General features: G+C 44.1%; 1 protein-coding gene across 1 annotated transcript in view; it reads right to left on the bottom strand.

Moving 5' to 3' along the window:
* Window positions 1-4,522: 4,522 nt before the first annotated feature.
* The window catches only part of MGST2 (microsomal glutathione S-transferase 2), a 28,960-nt gene continuing 16,438 nt past the window's right edge, over window positions 4,523-17,044 (bottom strand). The window contains exons 3-5 of the mRNA XM_020900621.2: window positions 8,557-8,627; window positions 5,221-5,302; window positions 4,523-4,761 (exon numbers count right to left, since the gene is read on the bottom strand). Of these exons, the coding sequence (XP_020756280.1) occupies window positions 4,632-4,761; window positions 5,221-5,302; window positions 8,557-8,627 (283 nt within the window). The 3' untranslated portion in view covers window positions 4,523-4,631. The remainder of the gene's footprint in view (window positions 4,762-5,220; window positions 5,303-8,556; window positions 8,628-17,044) is intronic.

The following is a 17,044-nucleotide window of genomic DNA, read 5'->3' on the forward strand; positions in this document are numbered from 1 at the left end:
CACAGGGTTCAGTCCCTGGTTGGGGAACTAAGATCCCACAAGCCTCACAGCATGGCCAAAGGAAAACAAACAGAAACATCACTCTAAAAAAAAAAAGTATCTTTTAGGACTGGCACAGGTGCTCCAGCCTTAATTAAGCAGATAAACATTTTATGCCTGGGTTTTAATTAACTGCAGTTCTTGTCTCAAAGTTTTAATATCATTATTTAAACATTTAAGTAACAGTGGAGATCAATCATCCCCAGCCTTTTTAATTCCACTACACTGTTAAAACGTTCCAAATTTGCTCTCCAGGGGAATGTGGCAAAAGTAAGAGAGTCACCTATGAAAGGAGTATACTGGATCCATCCGGGATTCAGAGCCGTGACAGTTCAGCTTCTACCTGGTTCACTCAGGGAACTTGGAAAACGGATTGTACACGCTTCATTTGAAAAGGAAGAAAACTCAAGGACTATATTAGGTGGGAGAGTAACTGTAGGCCTTGCCCCGCTTTAATGGACACTGTCGTTACACGCGCACGCACACACACACCATGGGTGCCTCACCTCCCAGCTGCGGCTCTTTGGAGGGCGGTCCCCCACCAGAGCCCGGCTCAGCCAGCAGCTGAGGTCCACAGAGTTGAACATGCTTAGACATTTACATCCCTCCAGACCCACTGAGCCAATGGCCTGCTGGTGCAGGAGTGTGAAAGCCTAGTTAACTCGCCCAGACAAACCCCGAGACAAAATTCCTGTCCCAAGCTCCCCTGCAGGAGCTGGCAGAGGTTGGGACTTCCCCAGAAGGTGCTCCCTTGCTGGGCTTCTTGCCTTCTTCTGCCCTGTTCCCCCTCCCCAACTCCCTCAGCTTCCCCTTCCTGGGAGCCCTTTGTTAACAAAGCACTCACATGTGAATCCACTCCAGTTCTAGAAGACCTGACCTAAGGCTTTCCATCAGACTTTGAAAGGCATGGTAAAAGAGCACGTGTCAAAACTGGATGAAGCAAAAGAGGCCACAAGAACAGAATAAGGTCATCATCAAAAATAGATCCAAACCAAAGGTGAGTTTTAATACATACAAACCAAGAGAAGGAATGAACTTGACTGTGGAAGAAGAGTCCCTTCCATGGGTAGGGACTGAACCCTACCCGTGGTGGGCTGTGGTTCCAGACCAGCTGACAAATACGAGCATGGAGGAAAAAACTGTGTGACACTGGGCCTTGTCCCAGTAATACAGACTTAGTGACTTGTGGTCAAAAATCAACTGATTTGGGGGTGGGGATGGAAAGGCTGACAGGAGAATAAATCATGAAGCCTGAGAAGGGTTGAGTACTCCTTGTCTGGGTTAGTTAAAAACCACATGTTTTTACTTACTGCCCTTTCTCCTTTAAAATGATTTCTTATTTGTACTCATGTTGACCTTTATAAAATCTCAGTATAGCAAGTGTCTAACAGTGGAAGAAGGAGGGAGAGAATAAACATTTTTCCAAGAAGTCACTGGGCATCTGCCCCCGTGAGGAAGTATTTTACTGCTGAAAGTTAAGGAACATTCAGAAGCATTAGAGGAGCTATTTCTGCCTTTAATCCATCTTTTCAAGTAAGGGTCTATTAATATCTAGAGAAATGGGGTTAAAGAAAACAAAGACTTGATGTTTTTCCTTATAATGACATTTTAGCCACACCTCATCATCCACCAATCCTGCAAAGAAAAGAAGGGGAGGAAAAATACCGTGGGAGAGAGCAGGGCTACTTGTTCGTGTAAATAGTCCTTTATCTAACTTCTTTGTAACTTGTGAGGACATTAGATTTCACGCTGCTGTCCTCTGGACAAGTTACCACAGACACATGTCTCATTTCATAACAAGCAGAGGTAATTAGGGCATCACTCACACACTTGGGGCTTCCCAGGTGGTGCTCGTGGTCAAGAACCCGCCAGCCAATGCAGGAGACATAAGAGACATGGGTTTGATCCCTGGGTGGGGAAGATCCCCTGGATGGGGCAACCCACTCTGGTATTATTCGCTGGAGAGTCCCATGGACAGAGGAGCCTGGCGGGCTACAGTCCACAGGGTCCCACAGAATCCGACATGACTGAAGTGACTTAGCCCACAGCACTCACACACTTGGGCCATGTCCAGGACAGCTGCCAACTACAACTTACGCTATGGTTCTATTCCTAACACTGATCCCAAGTCAAGCATATGGCACTCAACATTAAAAAAAAAAAATCTACAAAGCTACCAAGAACCTGACTTTAGCTTTTAACTTTGCTTCAGAATTTTCAACTTTTCTGTTATGAACCTTTTCCAACAGGCAGAAAAAAATAGAATAATGCAATGAAGAGCTATACACTTAGCAACTCAATTTGATACTTATTAACACCTCGTCATATACGCTTCACATATGTATTTTGTGGAACTATTTCAAACGAAGCTATACATAACCGGTCATTTCACCCCACAACCTCCCAGCATACAATGCCAAAGAATTAGGGCATTTTCTTCCCTAGCCATAACAACATTATAGCACTGAAGACACAATTCCCTAATACTGAATTCTTATTCCTTATTCAAATTGTCCCAAATGTCTCCCACAGCTATTTTTTTTTTCTAACTAGGCTTTGATCAAGGACCCCACATCACCATTTGGGTTTTATGCCTTTTGAAGCCTCTATTAATAGAGAAAAGTTCTCCCTTTGTTTATTACATTGACTTTTTGAGGCAAGGAATTTGATTTCTAAAAATAAAATCAAAAACCAAAACAAAACAGGGACTTCCCTAGCAGTCCAGTGGTTAAGATTCTGCACTTCCAAAGCAGAGGGCACAGATTCGATGCCTGGTTGGGGAACTAAGATCCCACATGCACCACACAGCAAAAAACAAAAGGAAATAAAATCAGTCAACTTACTAATACACAAAAAATATGTATGTCAAACATATCAGAAACTCACATCTCCCTGGCCAGCACATTTACTCCCTGTGGCCAAATTTATATGAATTAAAATCATCAAGAGGTTGCCTTGGTGACAACAGAATTAGAACAAAGGGAATAAGTTCTATAGTTCAGATGCTATAAAGATACAAAGTTTGATATACTGGTGGGCTGGTCTTCATTTTCTACATGTGTGGTTTAACCAAACTTTGTGTGTGTGTCTGTGTGTGTGTGTGTTTTCAGTTTACATACTTAAACAGTTCCAATTTAAATGCAAAATTCATAGTGTTTAAAAACCCTAGAGAGTAAGATGTGGAAAAGTTGTGGGTTTTTTCTCACTTCCAAAGGACATGAGTCTGCAGAAATTGTGCTTTCAGGTCAAAAATTTGCTCTCTCTCTTCCTTCATTGTCTTCAATGCACAAAACAATTAAAATGTCACAATACGAGTCACTATAAATGATCAGAATATTAAAAAGTAAAAAGACCATAGAATCACGGCATTGTAAGATATCGGTCCCATTTTACCCGAGGGAAAAAACTGAGGCAGAGAGCTACCGGGGCTGCGGTAGGATAGCCAGCGAGTAGTGGAACAGGATTAGCGTTGACTGGCTCTGGGGTCTTCACGTCTTGGCTACACGACCTCCACGGCAAGCTGCCTTAGCCAGAGTCAGAGAGCTAGTGATGCCAGGCTGACAGTTCTCAACGTGCTCTGGGCCGCTCACGCTGCCCTCTGGGACGCAAGAGGTGGTCATGTCTTCTCCCCACTCTTCTGGAAACGCTAGTGTTCTAAAGCCTTTATTTTTCTCTATTACTCATAGTCTCTGTAACTGCCTTTGTACCCATATACCAAAAAAGTCCTAATAAAAAGCTGCTTGAAGATTCAGGCTGTCACTTTCTTTAGAAAAATTACAGAGTTCTCCTCCTGATACTAAAAAAGTGGTATATATGCTCATAATTCTATTTCCCTACAGTTCCTGAAGACTCGTGCCCATCTTACAGATGAGGAAAGTGAAGGTGATCAGTCTCGGGCCAGACCGTGACTGCACATGAGGGTCCGAGACTCGTGGGCCCTGCAGCAGGCCCCCAGCCCCACGGGACAGAGGACGGGCAGTGGGACCCAGCCTAGGCTCTCCGGCCATGACCGTGACATCCCTCTCCCTATCCGGGGGCAAGCTATTCCCCAGGCACTCATCTCTGGATGGTTTCCTGAAAACGACCGATTTTTTTTTTCTTTTTAACTTTGTAAAGTCCGTTTTCACAGCCAGCTGTGTTCTGTGCTGTTAGTTCATGACTCTCTTCTCTGGCTACTTTATGTGTTTGCTGACTTCCTCCACCATCTGTGGCATTCCTGCAACCAATGAAGTGGGCTCAGAGCCTTTTCAGCCCCTGTCTGGAACTCCCCATCACGAGAGAAGCAGTCTTAGAGGAAAGCGATAGTGGTGGTCCATGGAAAGCCCCAGACACAGACAGGTCAGGTTGCTTTCTGCCCACATGAGCAGCCATGACTTCAGCATGTACTTCTAAAACCAGGGCTCAGCACACATCCACTGATGTTAGGATATTTCCCCTCAGAGCAAATTTTAGGAAATCTAAAAGGTATGTTTCTATAAAGCCATTTCAAATAAGAAGAGAGAATTTTATTTCTTTTAATGGAACAAGTGGCACCATCTAACCTTGAGAGTGGAACATCTCCTATAAGCATTTGCACAAAGGAAGGAGAAATGTTAGAAGTGCCTCAGTTTCTTGGCAATATCGATGTCCAGGTATTCATCCAGAAAGCTGTTCAAAATCCCCACGGCACCTAGGACAGTCAACAAGGCCAAAACCCCCAGACTCAGCCGGAAACCAGTGATCCTGTGGGCAGATATGAGAGACAAAGGTGATGAATAAACAGGGTTACAGGGAGGAAGCTGGGGAGCCTGGAGCAGACCTCACCTATGAACACTGCCCAGAACTTCTATGCTGTTGCCATCTGAACATTTTGATTCATCAAATAAATTAAAGAAGATGCCTAGCTCCTTTGAACATTCAAAGGATTATCAAGGCTGGGCAGGATTATTTCCTTGGTGACTTTTGGGAGATAGTGCAAAATGTTGGCAAGGATTTAAAGTGCAGTGGTCAGAGTGCACACTTAGAGCACAGTTTTCTGCCTCACACCTACGTGTGTAGGCCTAGGTGAGATCTGGCCGTGGGTAGGCAACATACCTCATTTTTGTCATCACAGCCATCAGTGCTATACTTCAAGAACAGGAAGCTAATACAGACCATCCTGCTACTTTCTGTCTAAATACACAATTCTTGGGTGCTCCTTACCTTTTTTTAGCAGCTTCTGCATATCCCCAGAAATACTGGTGACGAGAATAGATGTACACCAGACCCAGACAAGTAGCAAAAACTAGAGAGAAAAAAAAAAAAAGCAAAGACATAGAACATGATGGCAGACTCTCAAAATGTGGTGTGAAAACTGAGAAAACACTCACAAAACGTGTATCTGACAAAAGACTTGTGTGTAGAATATACAGAGGACTCAGACAATTCAATAATGAAAGAAAAACAATTTTTTAATGGGTAAAATACTTGAATAGAAAATTCACATAGCAATATAAGCAAGTGTACCAATAAGCATGTGAAAAGTTTTTCAACATTATTCAACGTCATTTGATGTCAGCAAAGCTGCAATTTAAAACCACAGTGAGGGGACTTCTCTGGTGGCCCAGTGGTTAAGACTCCGTGCTCCCAATACAAGGGGCCGGTGTTTGATCCCTGCTCAAGAACTAGATCCTGCATGCTGCAACTAAGACCCAGTGCAGCCAAATAAATTAAAAAACAAAAACAAAAAAATGTTCCCACTCATTTAAAAGTAAAAATAAAGCCATAACGAGATGATACAACTGCACACCTACCAGGATGGCAAAATTTTTAGAAGACTGACAGCACAAATGTTGGGGATGTTGGAATCCTCATACATTATTGGTGGGAATGCAAAACAGTTCGGCCGCTTGGGGAAAAGATCTGGTAGTTTCTTAAAACACCAAACATTACTTTTTGACCCAGCAAGTCCTTCCTTTCCTGTGTATTTACCCAAGAGAAATAAAAGCACATATCCATAAAAAGACCTGTTCAGAATAATCACTGCAGCTTTATTCATAACAGCCCAACACTGGAAACAGCTGGGAATCCATCCCCAGGAGAATGGATAAGCGAACTGTGATAACCATGCAATACGGAACCCCACTGTCGATGAAAAGAAATAGACAACTTGCAACAGCATGGTGAATCTCAAAAACATTTTGCTGAGTGAATGAAGCCTTATATAAGAGTGCATACTATATGATTCCAATTATGGCAAGTTCTAAAATAGGCAAAACTAAACTATGATGAAAAACATCAGAGCACTGTTTGCCTCTGGGCAAGGGACAGGGAAGAACCTGAGGAGACTTTCTGAGTGGCAGTCATGTTCCACATCTTGATAGGGATCTGAGTGACACCGGTTTATACATTTGTCAAAATTCATTAAATGGTGCCCTTGAGATTTGTGCATTTAACTAACTATAAATCTTACCTAAAAGAAATGTGAGATGCAGGGTGATGTTCTGCCATCTTGTCCAATGGAAACAAAATCTCAGTCTCTTTCTTGTACTAGGGACCTTCTCTTTTCCTCACCAAGTCACAGATGCAAATTGCCAGAGTCCTCTTGAAAAGACTAGAAGTCTGTTTGTGGGACTCTGATATGATGGATAAAATTAAATTCATAATTTTATTAGGTCACAAACTTTTTTTTTTTTTTTTTGGTTTCTACTACATTCCAAGTATTCTTATTCTAAGGGTTGAGGTTAGCAGTAAAAAAGACACAAGCTCCCTGCCCTTATGGGTTCATTAGCAAAGACAAAGGGGAAAATGAGAAGAAAAGTACAGACTTGAACATGCTGTGAAGGAAACAAAGGGGGATGGGCCAGGGCGAGCTGGGGGGCCCCACCTTAGGAAGGGGTCAGGGAAGCCCCTCTGAGGGATGATGTTTGCACTGGGCCCTGAAGGATGAGAAGGAGTGGGTCGGCAAAGAGCTGGAGGAGAAGGGCTGGCAGGGCCACCTGGCCTCTGAGGAAGGGGAGAGATCTTGAGCACACCATGGTTCTCGAAACTCCCTTTCTAAGCAACTACTCCCACAAAGTCAACGAGAACTGGTCAAGGCAATTAATGGGCCACCTAACTCTGGATGAGAAAGAATGAAAATTACAAAGAGATACCCAAGACACCCTTCCCTGACAGGCAGTCAGCCTCATTCAGCCCATCACAGTGAAATCCAAAGGGTCAAACGGCACAGGCCAGGTGCCACTACCAAAAGGCTCTTTTCTTATTAGTTGCGAATGTGCTCTCACCTGACAAGAAACTACCCTTCTTGCCCTTAAGGGATTAAAAAAAAAAAAGGTGAATTGGAATAGAGTTAAGCCTTTCTCTGAAAGATATTTTAACTGAAATTTTTCAGTTGACAGTAAAAAAAATTATAAGAGGGGAGGTGACAGGGTTGCCTTTGGAAAGCAGTTACATTTTGGTTGATTTAAATCTTAGCAATCAAATGTCAAACACAAATGAGGCCATGAGAGTTATCAGAGAGAAGAGAGATTGAATTTCTCCAAAAAGGTAGTTGGTGTTAATCTGACCTGTGAAAGGGCTAGGCAGAGTTTGGGTAAAGCCCTGAGCTCCCCAGAGTTCCCCCATTCAAATAGAAAACAGATATTTACAAAGTTTCTAAATCCAGTAGACCACATTCTTGGAAACTCCTAAGAAAAAGCACATGGGTTGTTCGTCAACTACCTATGAACCCTGCTCTGAACTTGAAAGCTAATTTTCTCCTAAACTGGTGAAAGCTAAGTTGGACAAAAGACTTAACCGCTCTGGACTTCAGTTTCCTCACCTATAAAGCAGAAATTACGGAACCTACCTCATAAGAAGGATTTTAATCCTTAAAGTGCTACATATGAGATAATATATGTATGACACTTAAAAACAAAGCTTGGCAGGGACTTCCTTGGTGATTCAGTGGTTAAGAATGTGCCTTTCAATGCAGGGGACATGAGTTCGATTCCTGGGGAACTGAGATTCCACATACATCAAGGCTTCTGAGCCTGCATGTCGCAACTACTAAAGCCCGCAACTTCTCAAGAGCCTGTGCTCCACAACAAGAGAAGCCAACGTGCCACAGCTAGAGAGGAGCTCCCACATGCCACAACCGAGACCCAGAGCAGCCAATTAATTAAAAAAAAAAAACAGTACCTGGCATGAAGAAAATACTCAATAAAAATTAGCTATAATAACTAGGGTGAACTGTTAGTTCTGTGTTTTGTTCCTACAGATTAATTAGAATTTATAGAGTATTAGACTTGAAGACAAAATCACATGTCATTTTCATTCTGGAGTCCCCCACATCTGGTTTGTTCCAAGTTTTTATTAAAAAAAAAAAAATCACCAAATTAAATTGAAATGAAGCCAAAGTTAGCCTATCTGTAGCACTCTGCTCTTTGAGGCAACCAAACAGTGCTTCTTTTGCTTAAAACAATTTCCAGGATCGGTAGATGTGTAGGTGAATATCTGCTACTTAATGGCTGTAAGGATCACAGTCGTCATGAGAACAGAGTTGTCTTTTAAGTTTACCTTGGTTGAAATACCATCCAGCCATCCACAATGTGATTATGAATATTGGATAAAACTCCACACAGTTTTGCCTGCAGGTAAAAAAATAAAGATGTTGGTTATTCTATGAGAAAACTATACACCAAAGCAGTGATTTTCACCTAGAGGTAAATGTCCAGCCTCTTCTTACAAAAATAATACAAGAATTAACCTAAAGAGCAGAAGTGTCCTTATAGGTAAAATTAGTCTTTCAGATGAAAGTGTGAGTCGCTTAGTTGTACCCGATTCTTTGGAACCCATGGACTGTAGCCCTCCAGGCTCCTCTGTCCGTGGAATTCTCCAGACAAGAATACTGGAGTGGGTAGCCATTCCCTTCTCCAGGGGAGCTTCCTGGCCCAGGGATCAGACCCAGCTCTCCCACATTACCAGCAGATTCTTTACCATCTGCACCTCTAGTCTTTCAAGGTGAGACTCAAACATTTTTCAAACCTCAGAGCAGGGCCAAGAATCAGTCTTCTACCTGTAAGTTGCCAGTAGTAGAAACGAATTATAGCTTTTCTTAAAGACAGGTCTAGAGATGGTTCCAATTCTGAGCCTAAAGATCATTCTGTATCTTATCTAAATAACCCAGTAAATAGCTCATTCATATTAAATGGATTTCTTGCCCAGAATTCTCTTGCATCCCGTGCCTTCCATTTGAGTTGCTCATTGTATTAAATCGTTTTCAAAGAAATCCCCTAAAACCTCCTGAAACGAATGAAGCATATTTCATTCCCATTTTATGGAGGAAAAAACTAAAGACTGAGAACCCAAGCTGATGACACCTCCCAGAGAATCAGAGGAAGTCTGTGTCATCTCCAGACCCCAAAGCTCTATCCTAATGTCAAGTTAAATTGCTTCTATTCATAGAAGACTTGGGTGGAAATTTTGATACTATTTTAAGCAAAAGGCAATCATTATCTGGGAACTATAATTAATTCATCTGCACCTAGCAAAAGGAAAAAAGATGAATTACATTCATCTTCCTTCCTGTGCTATGCCCCCAAGTGATCTTGGTTAGGCTGGCTGAGCTCTATGCTGACAACATCACAATGAGGTAAAAGAAAGCTTTAATGTGATGTGTAATAAGGTCTTGAGTTGATCCTGGAGGAAGAGTGATAGACTACAGGATTAGAAATGATCCTACATCCTTCCTGTAAGGATGTATATAGGATCCTTAAGTCTTAAAGCTTGAGTATGTAAGGTTACAAGGCAAACGACCAAGACACAGTTGATTCTGGTTCTTAAAGGCTGAGTCTTCTAACCCAGGTCACCTTGAATGATTCTTTTTTCTTAATCTCTCTCTCTCTTTTCCCTCTTCTTTCCGCAATAGGGCGGGGGGGGGGGGTGTTTTGGTTTGGTTTGTTCCCTTTTGTGACCAGGATGCTAACATGGGAGGCTCTTAAACTTCCGTCCTCCCGCAGGTGCAGTGAATGTGCAGATACACACAGAGCAACTCCCTCTGGGAGAAATCCTGAAACCAGCTGAATGACGCCTACACATTAGGCAAATAAGAAAACAGCCATACTGGGAGTTCCCCGGTGGCCTAGTGGTTAGGATTCCAGGCTTTCACTGCTGTGGCCCAGCTTCAGTCCCTGGTCAGGGAACTGAGATCCTGCAAGCTGAATGGTGTAGCAAAAAAAAGCTATATTGAAACAAGCAAGAGAAGCTGAGACACACTCTCCTCACCTCTATCACAGCATCATACATTCAGGAGGAAATCCTCAACCCCAAGCTTCTCCCTGAGGAGCAAATTGGTTAGACTGCACATCTCGCACTCGAAGTTTAAAGACTTCCACCTGAGGGCTGGTTTCCCCCAAATGCAACCCCACAGGGCTTGCATCCATGAGACCCACAGGACTATAGCAAGCAAAGAAGCATTTCTTTACAGAGTACATGAACACTCAGTATAGCTAACCATCTGCGGCTCAGTGCAGAGGAAGTAGGCAAAAAGTCCTGTCTCTAGTCTCCCTCTAGAGAGGGTCTGCCTCCACACTTACATGTTGATGCCTGGAGACCCTGCTTCTAGTTTAGCACATATCCGGGGGCTAGATGAGATCCTCCCTGGAGCCCATGGGAGCTGATGGGCACTTCCCTTACCTACTGCCTTCAATTCACTCCACTGATAAAACGAGATTGCCAGCATCTGTCCAGAAGCAGTTTGCACACACATCTGGCACCCTAGATTTTGCAGTTTCTCCCTGAGGGACAGGCCCCCAAACTACCCAACTCTGATAGCCAATGAGGCTTGCATTCACAGGTCCTACAGGACCATCGCAAGCAATGGAACAGTTTTAAACTTGGTGGGCCAGAAGCAGGTGGGAAGATACATCCAAACTGTTGAAAGAAAAAACTGCCACCTAAGAAAACTCTACCCTGCAAAGTTGTTCTTCAAAATTGAGGGAGAGAGAAAGAATTTTAGAAACAAAATCTGAAGGAGTTCATCACCACTAGACAGATAAGAGATGCTAAAGGGAGGTCTTCAGAAAAAAACAAATACTATATGATACCACTTATGGGTGGAATCTAAAAAAATACAACAAGCCAGTGAATAAAACAACAAAAGCCATAGAACTCATATAAAAAGGCTTAGGGGAAAATATCCTTGACATTAGCCTTGGTAATTATTTTTTTTGATTTGGCACTAGAAGCAAAGGCAACAAGAACAAAAATAAACAAGTGGGACTAAATCAAACTAAAAAGCTTCTTCACAGCAAAGGATGTCACCAAAAAAATGAAAAGGCAATCTGTGGAATGGGGGAAAAATACATGCACACCACAAATTTGATAAAGGGTTACAATCCAAAACATAGAAAGAACACATACAACTCAAGAGCCTAGAAAATCAAAGAACCCAATTAAAAACTGGGCAGAGAACCTGAACAGACATTTGTCCAAAGACATACATGACCAACAGGTACATGAAAAAGTGTTCAACTTTGCTAACCATCAGCAAAATGCAAATCAAAACCATAATGAGATATCAACTCATACTTCTTTAAATGGCTATTATCAAAAGACAAGGAACAAGTGCTGGCTAGAATTTGAAGAAAAGAGAACCCTTAGACACTGTTGGTGAGAATATAAATTGATGCGACCACTATGGAAAACAGCATGGAAATTCCTCAGAAAATTAAAACTAGAACTGCCATATGATCCAGCAATCCCACTGCAGGGCAAATATCCAAAGGAAATGAAATCACTATCTTGAAAAGATATCTGTATTCTCTTTTTGATTACACTGTTACTCTCAGTAGCCAATATGGAACCAATCTAAGTATCCAGCAATGGATGAATGGATAAAGAAAATATGATATACATATATACAGTGGAATATTATTCAACCTTTAAAAAGAAGGAAATCCTGCCATTTGCCACAATTTAGATGAACAAGCAGGGCATTATTCTAAGTGCAATAAGCCAGACAGAGAAAGACAAATAGTGCATGGTACCACTGATATGTGGAATCTTAAAAAAAAGAAAAAAAGGTGATCTCACAGAAACAGAAAATACAATGATGAGTGCCAAGGCCTGAGGGTGGGCAAAATAGGGAGAGTCTAATAAAATGGTACAAACTTTCAGTTATTAAATTAATAAGGTCTGAGGATCAAATATATAACACAGTGACTGTAGCTGATAACACTTTATTGTATAGTTGAAGTCTGCTAAGAAAGTAAAACTTTGGCCACCTAATGCAAAGAGCCAGTTCATTAGAAAAGACCCTGATGCTGGGAAAGATTGAAGGCAGGAGGAGAAGGGGATGACAGAGGAGGAGATGGTTGGATGGCATCACCGACTCAATGGACATGAGTTTGAGCAAGCTCCAGGAGATGGTGAAGGACAGGGAAGTCTGATGTGCTGCGGTCCATGGGGTCACAAAGAGTCAGATACAACTGAGTGACTGAACAACAACAAAAGCAAGTAAAACTTAAGTGTTCTCACAAAAAGAGTAAATATGTAAAGGGTAACGGACGTGTTAATTAACTCAATGGGGGAAATTCTTTCACAAATTATATGTGTGTCAAACCATCATGTTGTATACTTTAAATATCTTACAATTTTAATTTGCCAATTATACCTCAGTAAATCTGAAAAGAAAACCTCTAACAAAAAAAGAACAAATTATAAAGTGTAATTCTTTCCTCATTCTCCATAAAATCTACAGGAAATTGCAGATGGGTCAACTCAACCTTATTAGTTTTTGACTCAACTACATGAGAAAAAAGTCCCTGATAATCATTCAACCATCTCTTAGAGCTGGGTAAGAAGCTGCATAATTAACTGCATAACTCAGTGCTCATATAAAGCCCACCGCCGGTGCAGAGTCAGAAGCGTGACTGGCTCTTTCTAGCCCCGCACCGGCAATGACGACAGTGAAGTCACCCACTCGTCTCTCTCAGAGCCAGGGAGCAATCATCAGGCCCCCTGGCACATCAGAAATGCGGAATACAAATGTCAAAAGCTCTCCTCTTCATTTTCTACTGCTGTCTTTAAAGTCTCGAAAGACCCATAGAGTGACCTAAGGAAAGTCTCGTCCAGAGTCTGACACTGACACCCTCCCAAATCATTGCCACAACTTTCTCACCCTCGGGGCAAAACGGAGATCTGCCTTGCGGCCCTTTCCCCTCCCTAGCACTATTTTGCTTGTGATGGTTGCTTTTTCACTAATGTAGGTCGCTGCAGTAGGTTAAACGAAAAGACACTTTATAAATGTGGATGGTCAGAATAATTACAGCGATGTTAAAAATCACTTCCTTTTCCTCAGCTAAATCCACGGACCTGTCTTTCATGAAGTATAAGAGAATAATAGAAGAATGCTCTATTTTCCACACTCATTGGATGTTTCTGTGATTCTTTTCGGAAACAAAACACAATGGTCCTTTTATCTAGAACCTTCCCTGGTAGCTCAGTCGGTGAAGAATCTACCTGCAATGCAGGAGATCCAAGTTCAATCCCTGGGTTCGGAAGATCTCCTGGAGAAGGAAATGGCAACCCACTCCAGTATCCCCACCTGGAAAATCCTATGGACAGAGGAGACTGGCGGGTTACAGTCCTTTTATGCTGCTGCTGCTGCTGCTAAGTCGCTTCAGTCGTGTCCGACCCTGTGCGACCCCATAGACGGCAGCCCACCAGGCTCCCCCGTCCCTGGGATTCTCCAGGCAAGAACACTGGAGTGGGGTGCCATTTCCTTCTCCAACGCAGGAAAGTGAAAAGTGAAAGTGAAGTCGCTCAGTCGTGTCCGACTCGTAGGGACCCCATGGACCGCAGCCCACCAGGCTCCTCCATCCATGGGATTTTCCAGGCAAGAGTGCCAGAGTGGGGCGCCACTGCCTTCTCCACAGTCCTCTTATATTGTCTTGTAAAACACTTTACGGTGCTGTACTTAGCCACTCAATCCTGGCCGACTCTCTGTGACCCCATGGACTGTAGCCCACCAGGCTTCTCTGTCCATAGGATTCTCCAGGCAAGAATACTGCCCTCCTCCCAGGGAATAAAACACCTTACAATATTCCAAATTTAATGGTTAAGTTTTTCCACAACATGACTCAAAATTAGCCACAATGAGATTTTTTTTTTTTAATCACCCTTGAAGGCGGTCCATTTTATTCCTTATAAAAATCTTGACTATTTAGAAGGTTTTTTTCCACTACACTAGTGGCCCTGGCTGGGCACATGGGGTAAGGTGATGGTGTCATGTAAAAGGCTGCTCTGTAGCGACAGAACCTCTCAGTCTGTGGCCCCTGTGGGCATCCTTCCGCACGTGCCGAGAGACACCAGCACTCTTGTGTCTCATCTACAAGGGGAAGAGGGCCTCTGAGCAAGAAGGGGTGAGGAAAGAGGAGAACAAACATATGATCAAGGGTCTCCCCCACACCCACCTAAGCCAGGGAACCGGTTTCACCCCTGAGTGGAGAGCAGGCCGAAAGCTGAAGGACGGTCTTCGTGAAGGAACTGCTGAGACTCCAGACGCCAGCAGTGCTGTGCCTCCAGTGACAGAAGTGGCAGAGATCTGCAGAGAATCACCGCCCTCACCTCCCCCGGCCCCAGACCACAGAGCACCCAAAAGCAGTCACGGAAGGTTCTAGAACCTGGGAGGGGTCCCGCACTCACAGGACGGGGGGACTGGGGCAGGGCAGTGGCCCGGCCCCTCCCGTCAAACACCAGCCAGCAGGGCTGTCCCTGCCCACGGCCCTGGCGCTCCAGGGAGTAACTGAGAAGGTGGGGAAAGGGGTGCTGAGGCCCAGAGGAGCAGGGGCGACCGGAAGTCACGGAGGCTCGGGCAGGGATGTGAGCGTCACTGCGTCGGTGCTCCTGGGGGTCAGAGCCTGCAGTGTTGGGGCAGCTTATCTCTGCACCCTCCTCTGCTAAGGAATGAGACTCCGGCCATGAATCACTGCTGGGCTCACCCTGACCCCATGTCCCTGGGGCTCTCAGTGTCCTTTTCTCCCGGTCCCTCATTTTCTGACTTGCCTTAAGCCCCACGGCTTTGTCCACTTCCACTACCGTCTTTCAGAGATTGAAAAGAAGTTTCTGACAGCCAGCCTGTGCTGTCTGTCTCAGTCATATCCGACTCTTTGCGACGCCATGGACTGGAGGCCTCCAGACTCCTCTGTCCATGGAATTTCCCAGGCAAGAATACTGGAGTAGGTTGCCATTTCCTTCCCCAGAGGATCTTCCTGACCCATGGATCCAACTCAACTTCCTGTGTCTCCTGCATTGGCAGGCAGATTCTTGACCACTAGCGCCACCTGTGATAGCCAGCCTGGGACCCTGCTATTGCTAACAGTTGCTGCCTGCTGAAGACACCAGGTACTGCTCGGCCCTGAAATAACTGGAATTCCATTCTAGCTGCTCAGTCTGACTTCTCACATCCCCTTCACCATGTGACCACATCCTTGACTACCAGCAATTGCGGGCCTCCGCAGACCCCACAGCTAGGTTAAGTGGTCCATGCCTGGATGTGTCCCGGGACAGCTCGTTCACAGCGAGCTGTCCACAGATGTTGTTTAACTCAGGGGGACCAAACTCTGAAAATGTGTTCTTCACAATCCCATCAGTGACTAATTACAGTCACATTGACAGGAAAACCAAAATGAAAATAATTGATGGTCTCTTTTTGGACATGAAGGCAGATCTATTATTACAAGAGATTCTCAGGAAAACCTCCTAAGGGACAGAAATGGGACAGAAATCGGCTGGCAGCAGCTGTGTCAGTTTCCCTTTGCACGGGAACAGAGTGGTTCTGACCACTGCTGGACTGCCCCCCTTCCTGCGTGTCCACTCCAGGGGCAAACAAGTCTGTCCACTATATTCCCTGGTGAGAGTCCTTTTTGCACTATAATCCTGTGCACTTTGATATTTAAGCATCCCATGAGGGACGAGGTTCTCTTTTGTTCCAAGCAGATGTCACCCTGAGCCTCAGATTCCACCTGGGGTAATAACAGCAAGAGTCTTTGCTAAAGGACAGTAGGCTGCCCAGCCATGCTGGTGTGCCCCGCACTGAAGAGGTTTTCAGAACGTGGGTCTTTGATTTAAAAACCAGGACAATCCCAGCTAAATTGTCCTGGCTTGCCTGGAACCAAGGGATTTCCTGGGACACAGAAACCAGAGTGCTGAAACTGGGGAAGTCCCAGGCAAACTGGAAAGAGTTGGTCACCCTAGAGGATGGGCTGATGGAGTCTGGAGATTGAATGGTCAAAGCCACTGAAAGTTCTCATGGTCCATCCCCAACTCCAAGGCGTTCTGGACCTGGGGCCTCAGGACATGTGACCACTGCAGATTGCTGCCTGGACCCAAGGGTCAATGAACGTAGTTCTGAAGTAAGGACTGTCTGGGCCCTGTCTCCATCATCAAGTGTAGGTACTACAAAGCTCACCACATATTGGGTTCTGGCACAGTGCCTAAAACCCCAGTCTCTGACTTTTTCAAATTGCATAACCTTGATCAAATAAAAAATATCCACATGGCCTGCAGCAGCAGAGAGCACTGGCTGACAGCAAGGATGGTGTGATGTTGGTGCTGTGTGGTAGCTGCCTGGTCAAGGATACACTTCCCAGCCTTCTGGGATTTTGATCTTGCCAATGGAAAGAAACTAAAATAAAATATATCACTCCTGAGCCAGACAGCTAAGTAGATGGTGTGCCAAGCCCCCTTGCCCCACACACTGGTTGAAGGGAGAGCACTCCTGAGCACCTGGACAGAAACAAAACCCTGAGATGGAAGAAGCCTTGGCACCTAAATGACCATGTGGAAGGCCACCCAACCAGGAATACCCATGGAGGCTTTGACAGTGAGCAAGACGTAAAGTTCCATTACATTGAGCCCCTGGAATATGGGATTGATCCATCAGCACAGCTAATACATTCGACTGAAAAAGAGTATCACATACACTATAAAACACATAGAAATTAAAAGATGGTATTTTAAGAGCAAATATAAATAGAAGCTCCAATATTTTCCTCACGCCCAC

This window comes from Odocoileus virginianus, chromosome 12 (genome assembly GCF_023699985.2).
Source record: "Odocoileus virginianus isolate 20LAN1187 ecotype Illinois chromosome 12, Ovbor_1.2, whole genome shotgun sequence".
Classification (NCBI taxonomy): domain Eukaryota; kingdom Metazoa; phylum Chordata; class Mammalia; order Artiodactyla; family Cervidae; genus Odocoileus; species Odocoileus virginianus.